The sequence below is a fragment of the Amblyomma americanum genome, chromosome 9 (assembly GCF_052857255.1).
Source record: "Amblyomma americanum isolate KBUSLIRL-KWMA chromosome 9, ASM5285725v1, whole genome shotgun sequence".
In the NCBI taxonomy this organism is placed as follows: domain Eukaryota; kingdom Metazoa; phylum Arthropoda; class Arachnida; order Ixodida; family Ixodidae; genus Amblyomma; species Amblyomma americanum.
The window spans coordinates 39,208,660-39,232,513 of NC_135505.1; the positions used below are offsets into that span (position 1 = coordinate 39,208,660).

At 45.5% G+C, this 23,854-nt stretch overlaps 1 protein-coding gene across 1 annotated transcript in view; it reads left to right on the forward strand.

Annotated features, from left to right (window-relative positions):
• LOC144103923 (uncharacterized) overlaps positions 1 to 23,854 on the forward strand; it is a 397,175-nt gene that overhangs the window by 50,748 nt on the left and 322,573 nt on the right. The window contains exon 2 of the mRNA XM_077636642.1: positions 21,667 to 21,742. Within this exon, the coding sequence (XP_077492768.1) occupies positions 21,667 to 21,742 (76 nt within the window). The remainder of the gene's footprint in view (positions 1 to 21,666; positions 21,743 to 23,854) is intronic.

The following is a 23,854-nucleotide window of genomic DNA, read 5'->3' on the forward strand; positions in this document are numbered from 1 at the left end:
TCTCGACCTGCCTTGTAAATATTATTTGTAAATAGGACCTGTAACAGTGTGGTGGAGGTGCTGGGTCGATCACCACGGATCCCTCTCGCAACCGCTGCAGCCGAAGAATCGCCGGATTCCCACCGTTGCCCGTGCAAATGCCCAAGGAAGCCGACGCACGTCCGACCGGCGCCGCAACGCCCGCTTGGCAGCACTACCGTGAGCCGCGGACGTTTTCCGGGAAGGCTGGCGAAGACGTGGATGATTGGCTCACCAATTACAAGCGGGTGAGCAAATACAACGGCTGGGATGCCACTCTTCAGCTGGCCGATGTCGTCTTCTTTCTTGATGGCACCGCGCTAACTTGGTTCGAAAACCATGAGGCATCAATAACAAGTTGGGACCGCTTCATAGAAGAGCTCCGCAGCTGCTTCGGGGATACTGTTGCCAAACGAAAATGCGCTGAGCAGTCTTTGCTTCAGAGAGCGCAAGTGCCTGGAGAGACCTGCACGACTTACATAGAAGAGGTCTTGAAGCTGTGCAAAGTCGTTAATCCCAGTATGTCCGACGAAGATCGCGTTGGTCATCTCCTCAAGGGCATCGCAGAGGACGTCTACAGCTTTCTTATTAGTAAAGAAAATTTAGACTCGCCCACGGATATCATCAAGCATTGCCGCACCTTTGAAGCTCTAAAACTGCGTCGAGTTACTCCCAAGTTCGGTCGCCTGCCTAACGTCACCACCGTCGCCAGCGTGGATTTCCACGAGCCTGTGAATGCGGCGACTCTCCCTGACGTCATTCGTCAAATCGTGCGTGACGAACTTTCCCGGCATCAAGATCTTGCGCGCCGCAGTGAGGTCCCGTATGGGAGCTGTTCTCTGCAGGCGGCTCCCGCCTACCGCTCCTCCCCTTGGAGTTTGTCTGCCCAGGCCCCTTCCAGTGCTACTCGCATTGATTACAGCGACGCTCCCCGGATCACCCGCCCCGGCCCCAGGGCGCCAGCTCATCCGCAACGCCACCTGCGGCAGCCGGAGTACGATGGTCGTTTCGATACTGGCTACGAGGAGTGTTATCCCGAGTGCCCCCCCGACCCACCACTTTGTTACCGCTGTGGTATGATGGGTCACATGTCTAGATTCTGCCGTCGCCGGGGCCAGTTTTCCCGCTCCCCGCGCCAATGGTCGAACCCTCGCCTGAGTTTCAATGCGCCTGTTCATGACCGTGTCTTCACATCGTCTCAGCGCCCATCCAGTTACGCGCCACCAAAGAACGACTCCCCTGCCTCTGACCGAAGTCTGACTCCACCTCCGCACCGCTCTCGCCGCTCGCCTTCCCCCCAACGTCGTTCCCCACCGTCCCCGGGAAACTAGCGTGTGCGGCCGATGGAGGTGCGGTCGCCGGATCATCGATAGTGCCAATTCTTCTGCCCATTGTTATGTTAAGGAACCGCCTTGAAGTTTTAGTGGACGGTATTTGCGTCCTTGCCTTAGTGGACACTGGTGCCACGGTGTCAGTGATGAGTTCAACTTTCAAGAACCGTCTGGGTCGTAAAATAATGTTCGCTTGGGATCGTGCTGTTATATTCCGGGGTGCAGGGGGAGAATCATTGGTTCCGATTGGTATTTGTTTTGTGAATGTAGTGATCGCTGGCCACATGTTCCGAACTGAATTCACGGTGCTCCCTCGTTCTACGCATGACATCATCCTCGGTATTGACTTTTTGCACCAGTGCGGCGCTACTCTCGACTTCCGCAGTGGTGGCATATCGTTAAGTCCTGGCCTTCGGTCAGCTCTCATAGAAGACTCGCCAGTGGTTGCCCAAGTGTTTTCTGTCTCTGAAGATACCGTCGTTCCAGTAATGTCTGCCATATTCGTTCCCGTTGTGTCCTCGAGCACGATTTCTGATGCCTTCGATGCTGTGGTGGAACCTTGTTCCCTTAACTGTGCAAAGAAAAGTGTGCTAGTACCCCGCAGCGTCGTCCATGTGACCAAGGGCCATGCCACTCTTTGGACTGTCAATCATTCCAACGAACCTGCAGTATTGCCATGTGGTTTAAAACTTGCTGGCTTTGAACGTTTTTCTGTACCAGTTGCCGCGATCACTGACAACGTGTCTCGTCCAACTAGACGCCGCGATCTGAGCGACTCTCAATTCCTAGCCATGGTCAACAAATCCCTACCCACTAGCGACCGCCAGGTACTAGTGGCCGTTCTTATGAAGCATGCGGACGTGTTTGACTTTGGTCGCGACCAACCACCGCCGATTCCAGCTTCCCGTACCCATCACATGATCAATACTGGATCTGCACAGCCGATTCGCCAGAAGCCATACCGCGTCTCGCCTTCCGAACGTCAGATAATCGATGAACAAGTCCGTGACATGTTGCACCGCGGCATCATTCAGGAATCTTCAAGCCCGTGGGCTGCTCCAGTGATCCTTGTCAAAAAGATAAATGGCACTTGGCGATTTTGTGTCGACTACCGCCGGCTTAACACTGTCACAAAGAAGGATATTTACCCGCTCCCGCGCGTTGATGATGCCATTGACTGCCTCCACTCAGCCTCCTACTTTTCCTCGGTGGATCTACGGTCCGGGTACTGACAGATCCCGATGCACCCGCAAGACAAAGAGAAGACAGCATTCGTGACACCTGACGGGTTGTATGAATTTAATGTTATGCCTTTCGGCCTTTGCAACGCTCCTGCCACTTTTGAACGATTTATGGATACGCTTTTACGTGGCCTGAAGTGGCAAGTTTGCATGTGTTATCTGGACGATGTTGTTATTTTTGGTAGGACCTTCGCCGAACATAACAGCCGCTTAGCCATTGTCATAGACTGCATAGAGAGAGCGGGCCTCGTGCTGAACTCGAAGAAGTGTCGCTTCGGTGAACGCCAAATTACTGTGCTTGGTCATCTCGTTGACAAGGATGGCCTCAGACGCGACCCGCAGAAGGTTGAAGCTGTAAGCAGTGTCAAAGAACCCAAATCAGTAAAAGAGCTCAGGAGTTTCCTAGGACTTTGCTCATATTTTCGGCGTTTCGTTCCCAAGTTTTCTGATTTAGACTACCCGCTTACAAGTCTCCTGCAGAAAGACACCCCTTTCCACTGGACTCCCGAATGCGACTCCGCGTTTCGGCAGCTCAAGTTTCTCCTCACCTCGCGGCCAATATTGCGTCATTTCTGCCCGACAGCACCGACTGAACTCCACACTGACGCCAGCGGCATCGGCGTGGGTGCTGTGCTTATCCAACGCCATGAGGGCAATCAACACGTTGTCGCTTATGCAAGTCGCACCCTCAGCAAGTCGGAACGCAATTACACTGTAACAGAGCAAGAGTGTCTTGCCGTTGTTTTCGGCGTACAACGGTTTCGTTCGTACCTTTATGGACGTGCTTTTACAGTCGTCACAGACCATCACTCTCTGTGCTGGCTCGTCAATCTACGCGACCCCTGCGGTCGGTTGGCCCGCTGGGCGTTACGCCTCCAAGAGTTTAACTTCAAAGTGTCTTACAAAAGTGGCCGCCAACACGCCGACGCAGATTGCCTCTCGCGGCTGCCGCTCACGGTTACTACTTCCGATGATGAAAACTTCGATGACTATCTCGCTGCCGTTTCCCAAGAGTTTCCAGATCTTGGCACTTTCCAGATGGAACAACGCAAGGATCAGCACTTGGCGCCGCTTTTTGCCGAAGCCCGTGACCCGACATCCGCAAGCCCTTTCTGCGTTCGCGACGGTTTACTCTACAGAACGAATTACTCGCCTGGAGGTGCGCGCTTTCTCCTCGTCGTTCCGGCTACTCTGTACTCCTCTGTTCTGCAGGCATTGCACGATGACGTCACGGCTGGGCACTTGGGGTTTGCCAGGACCCTTAACCGCATCAAAGAACGTTTTTACTGGCCGAAAATGCGTCACATGGTTCAGCGCTACGTGGCCACCTGCGTGCAGTGTCAGCGGTTCAAGCTTCCCACGACTTCTCCGCCTGGACGCCTGCATCCTTTGCCACCTCCAAGCACGCCATATGAACAAGTTGGACTCGATCTGCTCGGCCCGTTTCCCCGCTCGTCCAACGGTAACCGCTGGATTATAGTGTGCGTTGATCACCACACCCGTTACTGTGAGACCGCCGCCCTACTTTGCGCCACCGCTGCTGAGGTCTCGCTCTTCCTTCTTCGTGCTGTCATCCTCCGGCATGGACCTCCTCGAGTTGTTATCAGTGACCGCGGTCGCCAGTTTACGGCAGACGTTGTGGAAGAGCTTCTGCGTCTTAGTTCATGCCATTTTCGCCACTCGACGCCGTACCACCCCCAGACTAATGGACTGGTTGAACGTACCAATCGGACACTCACGACCATGCTGGCCATGTATGTCGATTCCCGCCATAAGAACTGGGACGACGTGCTTCCCTTCATTACATACGCCTATAACACGTCGAGGCATGAAATAACTGGTTACAGCCCATTCTTCCTTCTTTATGCCCGTCCGCCTCGAAGCTCCCTCGACAGCATCTTACCTCTCTCTCTCGACACCGAGCCTTCTATTGCCAACACTCTATGTCGCGCTGAAGAAGCCCGTCGGATTGCCCGGATACGCACCTTGGCATCACAGCATCGCTCTAAGCAGCGTTATGACCGCCGGCGCAAGGATGTCTCCTACCTGCCCGGTGACGTTGTATGGTTGTGGACGCCCCTACGCAAGCGTGGCTTATCAGAAAAGCTGCTATCCCACTACACAGGCCCGTTCATCGTTGTTGCTCGCCTCAATGACCTCAACTATGTCATCTCTCCCCAATCAACGCAAGGACGCCGCTCAAGGACAACCCAGGTCGTGGATGTCGCACGGCTGAAGCCATTCCACTCTCGGGACCCCGATTGATTGACTGGCCCAGAGGGCTTCGTCTGCGAACGGGGAAATGTCACGTGCTGCGCATGGGCTCTGAGGAATAAAGAAGACGTGCGGCGGCTGGAAGTAGAAGAGAAAGTCAAGTATCCTGCCGCCGGCGCACCAGGCTCCTCTCGACCTGCCTTGTAAATATTATTTGTAAATAGAACCTGTAACAATATATATATATATTAAGGAAGCCAACAGTCACCGAAACGAAGGTGCATAGGGGAATGTTTTCTATTTTTTTAATTTCTAATGCCAATCATTTGGTTTTTTTAAAGAGAATCACTTATAAACCAGCAGAAAAAACAACCATGCCGCCGGTGGGATCCGAACCCACGACCTCCGAATATCGCGTCCGGTGCTATATATATATATATATATATATATATATATATATATATATATATATATATATATATATATATAATAAAACTCAGTTGGTAAGAGCACAGGTACTATATATATATATATATATATATATATATATATATATATATATATATATATATATATATATATATATATATATATATATATATATATATATATAGCACCGGTTAATAATTCGAGGCCGGTGGGTTGCACACCTTGCGGAAAGAGCAGATGCCAAGTTTGCAAACACATGCAAACAACAGCACTGACTAAAAGTACCCATTCAGATGTCAAACATGTTATACGAGAGGACTAAAACTGCGATTCCAGTAATGTTGTTTACATGCTCGAGTGTGGCGAATGTCAGATGCAGTACATTGGCCAAACAGACAATTCCTTCCGATTAAGATTTAATAACCACCGCTCACATACTCAATCTCTACCTGGCCTCCCACTATCGAGACACCTTCGCGAAAAAGGCCACGATTTTGACAAACTTAAAGTAACGATATTGCAGAGTAGCTTTAAAAACACCCGGGAGCGCGAACAACGCGAATCATTCTTTATTTTCAAATTTAACACAGTGCAAAAGGGCATAAACGAAAACCATGGCACCCTATCGTCTCTTTGGATGGCAGAAACCAAAGAAAATTTCAACCCTAATAGACAAAGTACCACCACTGATCGAGTCGTCTGAGGTCATACCCCTGTTGCATGTCAGTTTCGGCTTGTTTCCATCTGCCGTTCAACTCATTCTTTGGTCCCGCGAGGACCATTTGTCCCCTTCTCTTTCTTCCTTTTTTGTCATTTATATATATATACTTTTTGAAATTTCTTTGTGCTAAATATCTTGTTTTTTTGCATTCCTGTCAACAAGCCTTTCCATCTGGTCCTCCTATGGGAAGCTCATCTGGTTTTAGCGGCTCGCGTGTCACCATGTGTAGCCACTCTGGGCGGTCTCAGCCTGTTCCGCCTCGTCCCGGCCATCTTTCGGAGCCGCTCGGGGCCGCACATACGCGGACAGAGGCATACCGAAACCCACAATTGGCGGACGCATCCCTTCTTTTGTTAAGCTCCACCACGTTTCTTATTTGCTTTCCCCTTTTTCTCTGCTTTTGCTTCTCTCTCTCTCTCTTTTTTTCTTTTTTCTTGTCGCAGTAACCGCGTGCGCACCCAGCCCGGCCTCCCTCTTTCTCTTCGTGTGTGTGTGTGTGTGTGTGTGTGTGTGTGTGTGTGTGTGTGTGTGTGTGTGTGTGTGTGTGTGTGTGTGTGTGTGTGTGTGTGTGTGTGTGTGTGTGTGTGTGTGTGTGTGTGTGTGTGTGTGTGTGTGTGTGTGTGTGTGCAGTGAGTTCACGGGTACGCGACGCGCCACCTTTGCTTCCCTAATATGCCATAGGTGTCAGTTGTGTTCCGTTCTCCCGGCTGCACCTTCCCCCTTTTTTCTTTTCTTTACTTTTCTTTATTTCTTTTCTTTTTAAGCCTTTTGTGTGTCAAGTCCCATGCTACAAGAACACGCGCCCATGCACTGCATGGTCACTCTTGAAAAAGATCGGTCCTCCGATCGAAACGTCGAGTCAAATAAAAATGTTTCCTTAAATGAAGCGCATACTTCGATGTATATTATTTTAAGCAGTCAAGTACCTCATGTATTCACAGCTATATATATATATATATATATATATATATATATATATATATATATATATATATATATATATATATATATATAGCTCAGTTGGTAAGAACACCGGACGCGATATTCGGAGGTCGTGGGTTCGGATCCCACCGGCGGCATGGTTGTTTTTTCTGCTGGTTTATAAGTAATTTTCTTTAAAAAAACCAATTGACTGGCTTTAGAAATTAAAAAAAAAATAAACATTCCCCTATGCACCTTTGTTTCGGTTACTGTTGGCTTCCTTAATATATATATATATATATATATATATATATATATATATATATATATATATATATATATATATATATATATATATATATATATATATATATATATATATATATGCACAGTGAAATGGTCACAACTGGTTCGATTATCTAGGTTTATTCACCAACGGTTTCGGACGGTGGACCGTCCTTCATCAGGACCGTCCTTCACCCTGATGAAGGACGGTCCACCGTCCGAAACCGTTGGTGAATAAACCTAGATAATCGAACCAGTTGTGACCATTTCACTGTGCAAGTTTTCACTGGCCCGTTGAGCAACCCTAACTGCTTCCACTATATATATATATATATATATATATATATATATATATATATATACACGCGCATTTCGCCGTAACGGCTATCTGTTGCTTGCATGAACTTGACTACACCAAATAGCGATCACCGAGCTGTCGCTGGACCCATGCCGCTCACGGACGCTTCGCCCTCGGAACAAGCGCGGCACGTGGGGCATGGACCACCAGCCCGCCTACATGAAGAATGGCGCTATATATATATATATATATATATATATATATATATATATATATATATATATATATATATATATATATATATATATATATATACTCATCCTCGGGCCTTTGGTTACTGTGCAGTGGCCTTTGAACTTTTGCGTCAGTGTGGGATACACGGATAAAGGCATTTTTTTATTGTAACACATCGCAAATCGGGAAGCGCATTTGAATGAGTGAGACACGTGGGGCATGGACCACCAGCCAGCCTACATGAAGAATGGCGTTTTCACCACATTCCTTCATGCGCCTGAAATTCTCATAGCGCGCGACTGCTTCGCTTCGCGGTCCAGTGCATCCATGGATGCATGCATGCATGCGCGCATCGGTCGGGTGAGTAAGCGAGCAGTTTGTCCTCCCGTTAGTCCTTTTCGGGCCAGGACTAAACAAATGGTCCTCCAAATTTGCACACGGCACGCAGCTCGCCGCAGTTGGACCTTTCGCAGTCTAACGGGCCGTTTTGAGGACTAAAGTTGACGTTATTCCCCCCTTGAGCCATTTTTTTTTCTTAGAGTGTACTGAGTGCTCCCGGGAGGAGAGTCAAACTTACCAATTTGAGACCTGCACCACTGCCACTTAAGATGCGCACTAGGCAAAATTGCGGAGTATTAATGCTTTGGCGCGTAACTCGTAATACTAAGCTTTTTCAGCAGCGCAGCGGACAAAGGACGTGACAAGTGCACAGACACGGCGCTGAACTCGCAACTGCTTTATTGAGGTGATTTTCACTACTTAAATACAATGGCAACCAATCTCAAATGAAAAAGACAGATACACAAAACAGATTGACGAAAATGACAATTCCTGAGCACAGGTCTACAGTGGCACAAGACCAGCTGCGCACGTTTCTCTATTCCCATCGAGGAAACGTAGTTCTTTATGAGACAGAGCTATTGAGGCAACGCTTACGGATTCATCTTTGAATTTATGGATTTCGTGAGCTTCAATGATTTCACGAGTGATTTTTGTCCTATTATCTGACAGCACTCGACACTGAGTGAAAACAGGATAAACAAGAGGGTCAAGAGGGTCTTGACCCTCTTGTTTTGACGCAGGAAACGCCTTCTGAAGGAAAGTTCCGTTTTTTAGATCTTGCCATGTGCCTCAAGAATAGCCATGTGTGCTGGCGTTACGAGCCACGATGCCAAAAGCCATTACGCCTTTCGCTTCTGGACATTCTAAGCTTGTAAAGCGCGGCATCGCAAAGTTGTGTTTAAGAAATGCCCTAGAAAAATCATGCCATCATGCGATGGAAGACAGCTATCAAAATCAGGTGGTACGCTTACAAGCAGCAGGATACCCTTCCGACCTCTGATTGCAATATCAGAGAGCCTGTTAAGAGAAATCATTAATTCAGGCCGCAGAGATTCCTCTGAAAGGCCCAAGGAAGAAAAAAGAACATATGTGGTTATTGCTTATCTACACCGCATTTCACATAATGTGAAAAGGGTGGGAGCGCGTGCAAATGTAAACGTTGTTTTTTCCGCGCCCGATAATCTCTCCAAACTCTGCCATATTGAAAACAGCAGCAATGAAAGGATGGTTGGCTGCGATAAGAAACACCAAAAACGTTTTGTACCATGTAGCAGCAATGTTGTGTACAGGTTTCCGCTTACATGTGGCAAGCACTACACGGGGCAAACTGGTCGTTGCCTCAACGACCGGCTGCGGGAACACAACAACAACGTGAGTGGCACCGCTTCCCGTCACATTGGCATGCATTGCAGAGACTGCACAGAGGCAAGAAAAAAGAACAAAAAACCGCTGTGTTATCCTTTTTTCATTCAGTGTCGAGTGCTGTCAGATAATAGAACAAAAATCACTCATTATATCATTGAAGCTCATGAAATCCATAAATTCAAAGATGAATGCGCAAGCGTTGCCTCAATAGCTCTGTCTGATAAAGAACTACGTTTCCTTGATGAGAATAGAAAATCGTGCGCAGCTGGTCTTGTGCCACTGTAGACCGGTGCTCAGGAAATGTCATTTTCGTCAATCTGTTTTGTGCATCTCTCTTTTCATTTGAGATTGGTTGCCACTGTATTTAAGTAGTGAAAATCACCTCAATAAACCAGTTGTAAGTTCAGCGCCGTGTCTGTGCATTTGTCACGTCCTTTGCCCCTGCGCTGCTGAAAAACCATGTCACACCAACTTGCCCAAACTTCTACAGTATCGTAATACTAAGGGAGAGCTGTCCTTCTGGCACTGCTGGCTATTTTAGCAATGCTCAACACGTACAGTCAAGTATTTTTTGGCAGTCCTTGCAGTCTTTTGCAAAGTCTTTCGTGGCAAGTCTGCCACCACGACTGTCTCTAGGGTAGCAATAGGCGAATGGTCACATTGTGACATGTGACCAGTGAAAGGATCGGACTACGCGGAACCTGTCAGCACCCTCCAAGGAGGGCTCTTTATGGCAGATTTGGCGGTATTAGATGCGCGAGGGCGATATGAGAAGAGAGCAGCGAGAACTATAGCAGAAATTGACTCCTTTATAATCTCTCTCAAATCAAGAGCAGCAATTATGCTCGGTCTTATAAATCGGTTAAAGTGAGAAATGAAGTTACAAGCAAAAAAAAAAAGGTTAGATGCTGACTGAGAACCGAGTGTTGAGGTCTGAGGAGATTATATGGAACCGCGTGAGCGTGTCTTCCGGAGCATATCTGTAGGTTCAAACAGCTGGGAGGGCTGTTTGGACAGCTGTCATTTAACTCAGCCGGTGGCTATAACAGCCGCTTTTGCTGCTTTATTGCAGATGTGCATTAAAGACATGCTGATGATAGTTGATGACGCAGTAATCAGAAAGACGTTGAACAATTGTTTCGCCGTTAGCTCGCTCTCGCAATGAGCAGAGTTTATTTTTACTACCCGAGGCGAGTTATTGTCTTTGGACAGTCTAACAAATCACTGATCCGACTGAGCAATGGTTTCGGACACACGCTTCTTCCAAGCATGTGTTGTCATAGAAGTCCGAGCACCGGGCAGAGGGTGCGACATAACACTTCCTCCCTCCCGCTCTCTTCCTCCTATCTTCAGTGCGATGTTTATCACATAGTTTCTCTTCGTGTGTGTGTGTGTGTGTGTGTGTGTGTGTGTGTGTGTGTGTGTGTGTGTGTGTGTGTGTGTGTGTGTGTGTGTGTGTGTGTGTGTGTGTGTGTGTGTGTGTGTGTGTGTGTGTGTGTGTGTGTGTGTGTGTGTGTGTGTGTGTGTGTGCAGTGAGTTCACGGGTACGCGACGCGCCACCTTTGCTTCCCTAATATGCCATAGGTGTCAGTTGTGTTCCGTTCTCCCGGCTGCACCTTCCCCCTTTTTTCTTTTCTTTACTTTTCTTTATTTCTTTTCTTTTTAAGCCTTTTGTGTGTCAAGTCCCATGCTACAAGAACACGCGCCCATGCACTGCATGGTCACTCTTGAAAAAGATCGGTCCTCCGATCGAAACGTCGAGTCAAATAAAAATGTTTCCTTAAATGAAGCGCATACTTCGATGTATATTATTTTAAGCAGTCAAGTACCTCATGTATTCACAGCTATATATATATATATATATATATATATATATATATATATATATATATATATATATATATATATAGCTCAGTTGGTAAGAACACCGGACGCGATATTCGGAGGTCGTGGGTTCGGATCCCACCGGCGGCATGGTTGTTTTTTCTGCTGGTTTATAAGTAATTTTCTTTAAAAAAACCAATTGACTGGCTTTAGAAATTAAAAAAAAAATAAACATTCCCCTATGCACCTTTGTTTCGGTTACTGTTGGCTTCCTTAATATATATATATATATATATATATATATATATATATATATATATATATATATATATATATAATATATATATATATATATATATATATATATATATATATATATATATATATATATATATATATATGCACAGTGAAATGGTCACAACTGGTTCGATTATCTAGGTTTATTCACCAACGGTTTCGGACGGTGGACCGTCCTTCATCAGGACCGTCCTTCACCCTGATGAAGGACGGTCCACCGTCCGAAACCGTTGGTGAATAAACCTAGATAATCGAACCAGTTGTGACCATTTCACTGTGCAAGTTTTCACTGGCCCGTTGAGCAACCCTAACTGCTTCCACTATATATATATATATATATATATATATATATATATATATATATACACGCGCATTTCGCCGTAACGGCTATCTGTTGCTTGCATGAACTTGACTACACCAAATAGCGATCACCGAGCTGTCGCTGGACCCATGCCGCTCACGGACGCTTCGCCCTCGGAACAAGCGCGGCACGTGGGGCATGGACCACCAGCCCGCCTACATGAAGAATGGCGCTATATATATATATATATATATATATATATATATATATATATATATATATATATATATATATATATATATATATATATATATATATATATACTCATCCTCGGGCCTTTGGTTACTGTGCAGTGGCCTTTGAACTTTTGCGTCAGTGTGGGATACACGGATAAAGGCATTTTTTTATTGTAACACATCGCAAATCGGGAAGCGCATTTGAATGAGTGAGGACACGTGGGGCATGGACCACCAGCCAGCCTACATGAAGAATGCGTTTTCACCACATTCCTTCATGCGCCTGAAATTCTCATAGCGCGCGACTGCTTCGCTTCGCGGTCCAGTGCATCCATGGATGCATGCATGCATGCGCGCATCGGTCGGGTGAGTAAGCGAGCAGTTTGTCCTCCCGTTAGTCCTTTTCGGGCCAGGACTAAACAAATGGTCCTCCAAATTTGCACACGGCACGCAGCTCGCCGCAGTTGGACCTTTCGCAGTCTAACGGGCCGTTTTGAGGACTAAAGTTGACGTTATTCCCCCCTTGAGCCATTTTTTTTCTTAGAGTGTACTGAGTGCTCCCGGGAGGAGAGTCAAACTTACCAATTTGAGACCTGCACCACTGCCACTTAAGATGCGCACTAGGCAAAATTGCGGAGTATTAATGCTTTGGCGCGTAACTCGTAATACTAAGCTTTTTCAGCAGCGCAGCGGACAAAGGACGTGACAAGTGCACAGACACGGCGCTGAACTCGCAACTGCTTTATTGAGGTGATTTTCACTACTTAAATACAATGGCAACCAATCTCAAATGAAAAAGACAGATACACAAAACAGATTGACGAAAATGACAATTCCTGAGCACAGGTCTACAGTGGCACAAGACCAGCTGCGCACGTTTCTCTATTCCCATCGAGGAAACGTAGTTCTTTATGAGACAGAGCTATTGAGGCAACGCTTACGGATTCATCTTTGAATTTATGGATTTCGTGAGCTTCAATGATTTCACGAGTGATTTTTGTCCTATTATCTGACAGCACTCGACACTGAGTGAAAACAGGATAAACAAGAGGGTCAAGAGGGTCTTGACCCTCTTGTTTTGACGCAGGAAACGCCTTCTGAAGGAAAGTTCCGTTTTTTAGATCTTGCCATGTGCCTCAAGAATAGCCATGTGTGCTGGCGTTACGAGCCACGATGCCAAAAGCCATTACGCCTTTCGCTTCTGGACATTCTAAGCTTGTAAAGCGCGGCATCGCAAAGTTGTGTTTAAGAAATGCCCTAGAAAAATCATGCCATCATGCGATGGAAGACAGCTATCAAAATCAGGTGGTACGCTTACAAGCAGCAGGATACCCTTCCGACCTCTGATTGCAATATCAGAGAGCCTGTTAAGAGAAATCATTAATTCAGGCCGCAGAGATTCCTCTGAAAGGCCCAAGGAAGAAAAAAGAACATATGTGGTTATTGCTTATCTACACCGCATTTCACATAATGTGAAAAGGGTGGGAGCGCGTGCAAATGTAAACGTTGTTTTTTCCGCGCCCGATAATCTCTCCAAACTCTGCCATATTGAAAACAGCAGCAATGAAAGGATGGTTGGCTGCGATAAGAAACACCAAAAACGTTTTGTACCATGTAGCAGCAATGTTGTGTACAGGTTTCCGCTTACATGTGGCAAGCACTACACGGGGCAAACTGGTCGTTGCCTCAACGACCGGCTGCGGGAACACAACAACAACGTGAGTGGCACCGCTTCCCGTCACATTGGCATGCATTGCAGAGACTGCACAGAGGCAAGAAAAAAGAACAAAAAACCGCTGTGTTATCCTTTTTTCATTCAGTGTCGAGTGCTGTCAGATAATAGAACAAAAATCACTCATTATATCATTGAAGCTCATGAAATCCATAAATTCAAAGATGAATGCGCAAGCGTTGCCTCAATAGCTCTGTCTGATAAAGAACTACGTTTCCTTGATGAGAATAGAAAATCGTGCGCAGCTGGTCTTGTGCCACTGTAGACCGGTGCTCAGGAAATGTCATTTTCGTCAATCTGTTTTGTGCATCTCTCTTTTCATTTGAGATTGGTTGCCACTGTATTTAAGTAGTGAAAATCACCTCAATAAACCAGTTGTAAGTTCAGCGCCGTGTCTGTGCATTTGTCACGTCCTTTGCCCCTGCGCTGCTGAAAAACCATGTCACACCAACTTGCCCAAACTTCTACAGTATCGTAATACTAAGGGAGAGCTGTCCTTCTGGCACTGCTGGCTATTTTAGCAATGCTCAACACGTACAGTCAAGTATTTTTTGGCAGTCCTTGCAGTCTTTTGCAAAGTCTTTCGTGGCAAGTCTGCCACCACGACTGTCTCTAGGGTAGCAATAGGCGAATGGTCACATTGTGACATGTGACCAGTGAAAGGATCGGACTACGCGGAACCTGTCAGCACCCTCCAAGGAGGGCTCTTTATGGCAGATTTGGCGGTATTAGATGCGCGAGGGCGATATGAGAAGAGAGCAGCGAGAACTATAGCAGAAATTGACTCCTTTATAATCTCTCTCAAATCAAGAGCAGCAATTATGCTCGGTCTTATAAATCGGTTAAAGTGAGAAATGAAGTTACAAGCAAAAAAAAAAAGGTTAGATGCTGACTGAGAACCGAGTGTTGAGGTCTGAGGAGATTATATGGAACCGCGTGAGCGTGTCTTCCGGAGCATATCTGTAGGTTCAAACAGCTGGGAGGGCTGTTTGGACAGCTGTCATTTAACTCAGCCGGTGGCTATAACAGCCGCTTTTGCTGCTTTATTGCAGATGTGCATTAAAGACATGCTGATGATAGTTGATGACGCAGTAATCAGAAAGACGTTGAACAATTGTTTCGCCGTTAGCTCGCTCTCGCAATGAGCAGAGTTTATTTTTACTACCCGAGGCGAGTTATTGTCTTTGGACAGTCTAACAAATCACTGATCCGACTGAGCAATGGTTTCGGACACACGCTTCTTCCAAGCATGTGTTGTCATAGAAGTCCGAGCACCGGGCAGAGGGTGCGACATAACACTTCCTCCCTCCCGCTCTCTTCCTCCTATCTTCAGTGCGATGTTTATCACATAGTTTTCGTCCTCAGAGTTTCTAGAGGGTGCACTGTGATGCTCGAATTTTTTATTTTCTATGCGAGAAATGCTTTTTGCCCCGGAAGACTTTGGCGCCAGAACGGAGTACACAGAGGCGAACCTAAAAGAAATTTGGAGAAGTTTTCAGTCCGCAAACCCCTGCAGTGGCACTGTGGTGATGGTGCGCCCGGTTCTGCCGGGCTTACCGGCCGTGGTGGCATTTCGACGCTGGCGAAATTCTACAGGGCAGTGTAGCGTTCGATGTCCGTGCACGTTAAATAACCCGAGGTGTTCGAAATTGCCCGGAGCCCCCACTACGGCATCGCACATAGCCTGAGTTTCTTTGGGACGTTAGACACCAAAAAACGAAACTTCCAGTCCGCCATGGGGTACGTCCTGCGCTGCAGTAGGAGTAGCGCATGCAGCAATGACGTCTTCGTGGCCCCGTGGTCGGCGAGGCTATCGCGCGGCTTGAAGGCGCCAAAGCTTTGACCTGAAGTCCGAGTGGCACAAGCGCAGTCCTGGTGGCTCTTCATAGCTGTGCGACGGCACCGCGTGAGCTGCCGCCGTTACATTGTTCACGCGAACCTATAAAACCGGTTCCGTAGCTCAATTTATCAGCACAACCAGTAAACGGCTCTAAATTTTTGTGCTTCGACGTGGTGCTCGGCTGAAACATTGACAGCGGCCTCCAACCGCGGTGAAAATTTCCCAGCGTTCTGTGTAGAACTTGCTGGTACAAGCCCCTCTTCCTCGGCTCATGGCGAGCGCTGGCCGTTCGGGTTGCCATACATAACAAGCGGCAAATAAGCCCGGCGCACTGTCGGTCATGAAGAAAAGCTAGAAAAAGGAGAGGTAGCTGACGAGGGATGCCCCCCAAAAATTGGTGTGCAATAAAAATTGAAAGTCGAGGAAAGGAAACATCGCAGTATCTGCCTTAGCGAAAGTATCAGCCTTAGCGAAAACTAATACGTTTGGAATATACTTCGGGCAAATTATAATATATTTTAAACATATTTTTTATTCATGAATACACTAAAATATGCCGGAAATAAGTTACTGAAATTTTATGCTTGGCATTCGAAATATATTCTTAAAATTTGCCAAAATTACTTCACTTAAAGCATGCTTAGAGCACGATTAAAAATCGTGAAAAATTATGAATGCGGTTTTAACATCTTGTCATTATATTGAAAGCTTACTTTCGTAAATATGAAATTAATGCATTCGAAGTATACGTCACTTTAAAGCATGTTTCGACCACATTTCAAATACGTGAAAAACATATGAATGCGGATTTAGCATCGTGCATGAATAAAACGCACACTCGCCAAAAATGGGTTTTAAAATATGGCGTTTCGGGACTACTACGGGTCCTTTGTTCACAACAAAATCAAGGAACCCGTAGTGGTCCCGAAACGTCATATTTTAAAACCCATTTCTGGTGAGTGTACATTTTATTCATCCACTATGAATCCCCCTCGCCAGACAGGATACTGTCGAACCCTTGACTACGGATTTAGCATCTTGTCAATATATTAAATGTGTACTTTCGTAAATATGAAATTACTGCATTCGAAGTATACGTCACTTAAAGGATGTTTCGAGCACGTTTAAAACACGCGAAAAAATATGAATTCGGTTTTAATACCTTGTCACTATATTAAAAGTGTACTTTTCTAAATTTGAAATTACTGCATTCAAAGTATACGTCACAGAAAGCATGTTTCAAGAACGTTTAAAACACGTGAAAAAATATGAATGCGGTTTTAGTATACCTTGTCAATATATTTAAATTGTACTTTTGTAAATATGAAATTAATGCATTCGAAGTACACGTCGCCTAAATAATGTTTCGAGCACGTTTAAACCACGTGAAATATATGAATGCGATTCTAGCATCTTGTTAATATATCAAAAGTGTACTTTCGTAAATATGAAATTAATGCATTCGAAGGATACGTCATTTAAAGGATGTCTCGAGCACGTTTAAAGCACGTGAAAAAATATGAATGCGGTTTTAGCGTCTTGTCATTATATTGAAAGATTACTTTCGTAAATATGAAATTAATGCATTCGAAATATACGTCACTTTAAAACATGTTTCGACCACATTTCAAGTACGTGAAAAAAATATGAATGCGGATTTAGATTCATGGATGAAAATAACGTACATTCGACAAAAATGGATTTTAAAATATGACGGTTCGGGACCACTACGGGTCCCTTGATTTTGATGTGAACAAAGGACCCGTGGTGGTCCCGAAACGTCTTAATTTAAAACCCATTTTTGGCGAGTGTACGTTTTAATTATCCGCTATGAATCCCCCTCGCCAGACAGCATTCTGTCGAACCCTTGACTACGGATTTAGCATCTCGTCAATATATTAAATGTGTACGTTCGTAAATATAAAATTACTGCTTTCGAAGTATACGTCACTTAAAGGATGTTTCGAGCACGTTTAAAACACGTGAAAAATTATGAATGCGGTTTTAGTACCTTGTCAATATATTAAAAGTGTATTTTTTGTAAATCCCGTGTTCGAAACCGACCGGGGCGGCTCAATAGCCGAGCGCCTGAACCTGTGTCTGCAATAATCAGCATCTGGTTTTAAGAGGTTTAACATTCGAAAGCGACGTAGGCTTTCTGGGACGCCGAGGTATAGGCATGTGGATAGTGTCGACCACCTGGGGTTCTATAACGTCGACTGACATCGCACAGTACACGGGCCTCTAGCATTTCGCCTCCATCGAAACTAGCCAACCTGATACTTAATGCCTTATGAACCGGACCGTACCAGGAGCTTGGAAAAACGCCAACATTATCCTAATTGATATGAAAGGAGGCGTCAAGATTTAAAATTTGCAGACCGATCAGCTTACTGTCCATTTCCTTCAAGGGATTTACTAAGGTAATCGCTAATAGAATCAGAGCAACGCTAAACTTCAGTCAGCCAATTAACAGGAAGGATTTCGAAAAGGATACTCGACAATACACCATATTCACATTATCAATCAGGTGATAGAGAAATGAGCAGAATATAACCAACCCCTATATGTAGCTTTCACTGATTACGGGAAAGCATTTCACTCAGTGGAAACCTCAGCAGTCATGCAGGCATTGCGGAATCAGCATGTAGAAGAGTCTTATGCGAAAATACTGGAAGATGTCTGCAGCAGCTGCACGGCTACCGTAGTCCTCCATAAAGTCAGCAATAAAATTCGAATAAGGAAGGGCGTCAGGCAAGGAGACACGATCTCGCCAATGCTATTCACCGCCTGTTTACATGGGGTATTCCGAAGCCTAAATTGGGAAATGTTAAGGATACAAGTGAATGGAGAATACCTAAGTAATCTGCGATTCGCTCATGGCATTGCTTTGCTGAGTAATCTACGGGTTTAATTGCAATGAATGAACAATGACAGAGCAGAACAGTGGATATAAAAAATTAACATGCATAAAACCAAGGTAACGTTCAACAGCCTCGCAAGGAAACAGCAGTTCGCAATTAATAGCGAGGTGCTGGAAGTGGTAAAAGAATGTCTCCTTACGGCAAGTAGTGATCGCTGAACTGGATAATGAAAGAGAAATAACGAGAAGGGTAAGGATGAGGAGGAGCGCATATGGTAGGTTCTTTCAAAACATGAAGGCAGTTTACCAGTATCGCTCGAGCGAAAAGTATGCAAAAGCTGCATCTTACAAGTACACACCTACAGTGCAGAAACGTGGAGGCTAACGACAAGGGTTCAGCTCAAGTTGAAGGCAACACAGCGAACTATGGAAAGAAAAATGATAGGTGTAACGTTAAGAGACCGGAAGTGGGCAGACTGGGTGAGGGAGCAAACGTGTTAGTGACATCCTAATCGAAATCGAGAGGAAGAAATGGCCTTGGGCAGGGCATTTGATGTGAAGGCAGGACAACTGCTGGTCCTTTAGGGTAACAAATTGAATTCCAAGAGAAAGTAAGCGAAGCAGAAGGCGGCACAAAGTTAGGTGGGCGTATGAGATCATGTTTGCGGGGATAGGGTGGCCGCAGCTAGCAAAAAAACAGGGTTAAAGCCGTGCGTGAGGCCTTTGCACTGCAGTGGACGCAGTCAAGCTGATGATGATGATGATGATGATGATGATGATGAAATGCGACCGCCGCGGCCGAGATGAACCCGCGTCTTTTGTGTCAGCAGCCGAGCACTACAGCCACTGAGTCACAGCGGCAGCAGCTATGTATGAGCCGTCCTAGATTACGGTACGCCTCTCCTGCGGTACACTTAATGCTTACACCTACTCTCGACGAAGAAATAGCCTGCGAATTTTTTCTTCAAATGGAATTTGTGAGCACTGTGTAATATTGCTTTTATTGTTCAATATAAGTTTTTGTTTTGAATACATTTTCCTCTGTAAGCGCCTCTTCCTCGTGTAATGCCCTGTGTCGAATTCTGGGCATTCTTCCTTTTTGCCACGAGTAGCTACCGAATGGATCCTCCCCGCCTCCACAGTCTCCATTTATTTATTTATTTATACAGCATACCCCTAAAGGCCCTCGAGAGGGTATTACATGGGGGGGCACAGGCAAATGAACAGAATAAAACAAAACCACAAATATAAAACAACAAAAGCAAAAATAAGGCACTTCGCATGACATAAGTAAGCAAAAGAATCAAAAGAATGGCAGCGCGGCAAAGAACGAAGATTACTGCAGTATTAATATTATACAAACAGAACACTAATGCAATGAATCATTTATTAACATACCCTGCAATAACATACCCTCTAAAGTAAGCCATGAAAAAATAACAATGTATGCGAAGAGCTGAGCAGTAGTTATTGAAGATATAAGATTAAAATATTTATCAGGATCAGTGGTGGTTGTGATATGTGAAGGCAGAGTGTTCCAGTCAGATATTGTGCGTGGTAAGAATGAATGTGCATAGTTAAATGTTCTGCACGTGAAACGCCTAACTTTAAAGGGATGATCGCGGCGGTCAAAAATCGAAGGAGGCAAAGAAAAAAGTCGTTATGAAGTGATGGATGATGATAAAGTTTATGAAAAAGTGATAGTCGTGCAATTTTGCAGCGGAGACATAAATCCTGGAGACCTGCGCGTTTCTTTAAGGCTGTGATGCTGGTGTTACGTGAATAATCGGAGTAAATAAAACGAACGGCGCGGTTCTGCAATGATTCAATGTTATTTATTAGGTAAGATTGGTAAGGGTCCCAAATAGCCGAGGCATATTCGATTTTAGGTCGAAATAGAGTGGTATAGGCATGGGCGCGGAGGTGAGGAGGAGCATGCTTTAGGTTATGTTTTAAGAGACCTAATGACCGATTAGCAGATGTAAGCATAAGGTTAATATGGTGGTTCCATGCTAAGTCTGAATGAAGGTGAAGTCCTAAGTACTTATACGTGGTGACTAGCTCGAGTGAGCTATTATTTAAGGAATATGCTGTTTGAATTCGAGACATTCGGTTAGTAAAAGACATGAATTTAGTTTTTTGAATTATTAAGTTGCATAAGCCAGGTTGAGCACCATGCTGTTACTGAATCCAGGTAAGATTGAAGGGATTGGCAATCGGTGTTAGAATAAATTTTGCGATAATTTACACACTCATCAGCAAAAAGTCTGATATGGGAAGAAATGGAATCCGGTAAATCGTTGATAAATATTAGGAAAAGTAAGGGGCCAAGCACACTTTCTTGTGGGACGCCAGAGTGTACTTGACTGAAAGACGAATTGTGGTTATTGACAGCTTTAAATTGGGACCTGGAAAAGAGAAAACCTTTAACCCATGCAATGACAAGAGGGTGAATATTAGATTCAATGCAAATGGTAACTGCGCTAGAGACACGGACAAAGATAGAAGGACACCACGAACGCTCGTGGTGTCCTTCTATCTTTGTCCGTGTCTCTAGCGCAGTTACCATGTGCATTGAATCTAAAGATCACCAACTAGCCCAGCTGTCTGCTTTAAAGGTGATTATTAAGCAGTGTTAGTTTCATTAATAACCGGTTGTGAGGTACTCTTTCGAAAGCTTTAGAAAAATCAAGAAATATGGAGTCTACTTGAATGCCAGCATCAATCGATGAAGGTATGTCTTGAAAGAATCCGGCAAGTTGCGTTTCGCATGAGTAGCCTTTACGGAACTCATGTTGATATTTAAAGACAATGTTATGTTCTTAAAGATAGTTAATTTCCTGCGAGTGAATTACGTGTTCAAGAAGTTTGTAAACAGTGCTAGTTAATGAAATGGGTCGGTAATTTATGACGCCATTCACTTCAAGATCGCGGTTCAAAGTGCCTTATAATATTTATTTATTTTTTCTGCAAACTAATGTAACGGACTCACCACTCCTTTATGGGGAACCTATGGGCCTTGAAAGTATGCATAATAAATAAATACATAAATAAATATATGCCTGAAAGGGCCATTGGTAAATAACGAAAAAGTAAATAAATGGTGCGCTCTTCTTGCGTAGAGTGCGCTTGCAGCCTCATGCGGCGCCTCCTCCTACCCCTTTTTGTGTGCAGTAACGACGAGTCGGTGGACAAGCGGAAGCGTCCGCTGCGGTTCTCGGGCCAGCAGGATATCCAGCTCCTGCGAGAGGTGAGTACCATCGTCCGCCCACTGTAAAAACGGGACTTGTTGGCTTAGTCGCTTTGCCCTTCGGCTGCCGAGAGCTATAGTCGGATAGGACTCAAGAACGAAGCGGGTTTTGCCCGACAAAGTGCCCCCTTTCAGCCAACGGCGCCGGCGTGGCAATGCAGTGAGCGGCGCACAATGCAGGAAGGGCACTGTCCTCGACCATGGAAGGAGAGGACTACCCCCTTTTATCTGCCCTTCCCTCAATTCTCATGCTATGAGGGTAATAAGAGAGTAACTACTCACTGGCGTCCACCCAAGCGCTTGGGTGGTAGCCAATGAGTAATTAGTCCCTTATTACAAATCTACTCCACCTTGGGGGATTCCCCTAAAGATTTGACCAACGCTATGAGAGTCATGAGAATCAGGCGGCGCCACTGGCTGGAAGGGGGTGTTTTGACGGGGAAAAGCCGCTCTGTTCTCGAGTTCCATCCGTCTATAGGCTACGGGCATTCGTCGGGAGCCGCCGCACTAACTCAGCAGCCAGCGCCACCCAGCGATCAGCGGTGAGAGTTTTGCAGGATTGCTGCTCCGGCGCAGGTGACGTAGCAGACTGGGTAGCATAGCCTGACACTGAAAGCATCGAGAGAAAGGTTCCGAATAACAATAGTTTGGACAGTTTGCGAGAGCCAAGAGGGCTTAATTGTGAGCTTTCTTTTTTTTTCGTCACAAAGATCGTTAAAATGGGTTCGCCCTTTTTGAAGCAGAAAAAGCTGATATGACATGAAAGAACTAGCGTTGTCAGGAGCCCGAAACCACAGTTAAATGTGTGCCCACGATAATCAACACGCCGCTGTGCTTCCTAATAAAAGAAGCTTGTAATTCTCTGATGTGAGTTTATTTTATGGCTGTTTTTAGAGAGTTCTAGCGCGGCTAGTGGACCAAGACGGTAGCACGTGGCCGTTGCAACCATTGCGCTGTGCTTGACTGCACTTGCTGTAAGGTCGTACACTATAACAAATAAAGGCCCAAAGAGGGCGCGTTGTCACGATTTATGCTACCTGAAGACGCATGGACTAACTATGCACTCTCCTAACACCCACGTCGAGGTGGTTAGTGTGTTTCGAAAAAGCTACACCCTTTTTTACACTCTTAGAACCAGCTCCGTTCCCCCTGCGCGAAGACACTGTACAACAAAGCAAGCACCGCCTCCCCTCTCGAAGACGGCTCTCTCCGGAAAGCAAGGTGGCTGGGTTATTTTGAGCACATTTGCTAAGAGCTATGCTGGCTTCGCCTAGCCAGAACAGGTAGGCGTGATTCATCTGTGGACAGACGCTCCCCCCCTGCATTGATCAGTCACTAACGGCGCTAGCGAAACTGACCGCGCCTCCTCGCTTCGGCAAGGGCCCAGAAAGTGCTAGCACTGAAGCCCGGAGCGTCTTCGGGGAAGAACACGTACAGCGATCTCCGTCCCATTTTCGCCTAACATGGTCTGCAAAAATGCCGACCACGTTAGGCTTGGCGCATGCCAGAACTTTACTGGGAAAAGGTGCATGGGTCGCGATCGGCCATGAAAACCGCCAGTCATGCAAACCATTAAAATAATAACTAATATTCGGCGCATGTGCTTTCATACTTATGATTTGGTATCGTTTTAAAAAGCAATAAGTCGGCAAAGACCGACGGCATGATGGGTTCTGTGTCACTCCGTTGACCAATTGCAGCTCTCAGAACGAAATCAACATTTTAACGCTTCACTCTAACAAGCCTACAAGAGGCATGAAAATTATTTCATTGGTAATTTCGGATTATAATTAATCTTTTATTAAGGGAGTAATAAGAGCTTTAAATGGAGCCGCTTTGCTTCACAGCTCTATTCGTAAGCGTTGGTCTTCATTTTGTAATAGCGTATAATAAAAACTCCAGGACGCTTATTTACCCCCGTGCATTTCCAAATCACGTCGCTGCTTTTCGAGAAAACCATCGTTATGGCAGGTGTTCCTTGAGCAAATAAAGCGACACAGTGTTACACGAAGTTAGCACTGCGCGCTGTCACTAGACTCAGAGACACGAGCCAAATCGTATCTTCCACCCGCCAAGAATGTCCTCGATATTGTATTGCGTTGCTCGTTAGAG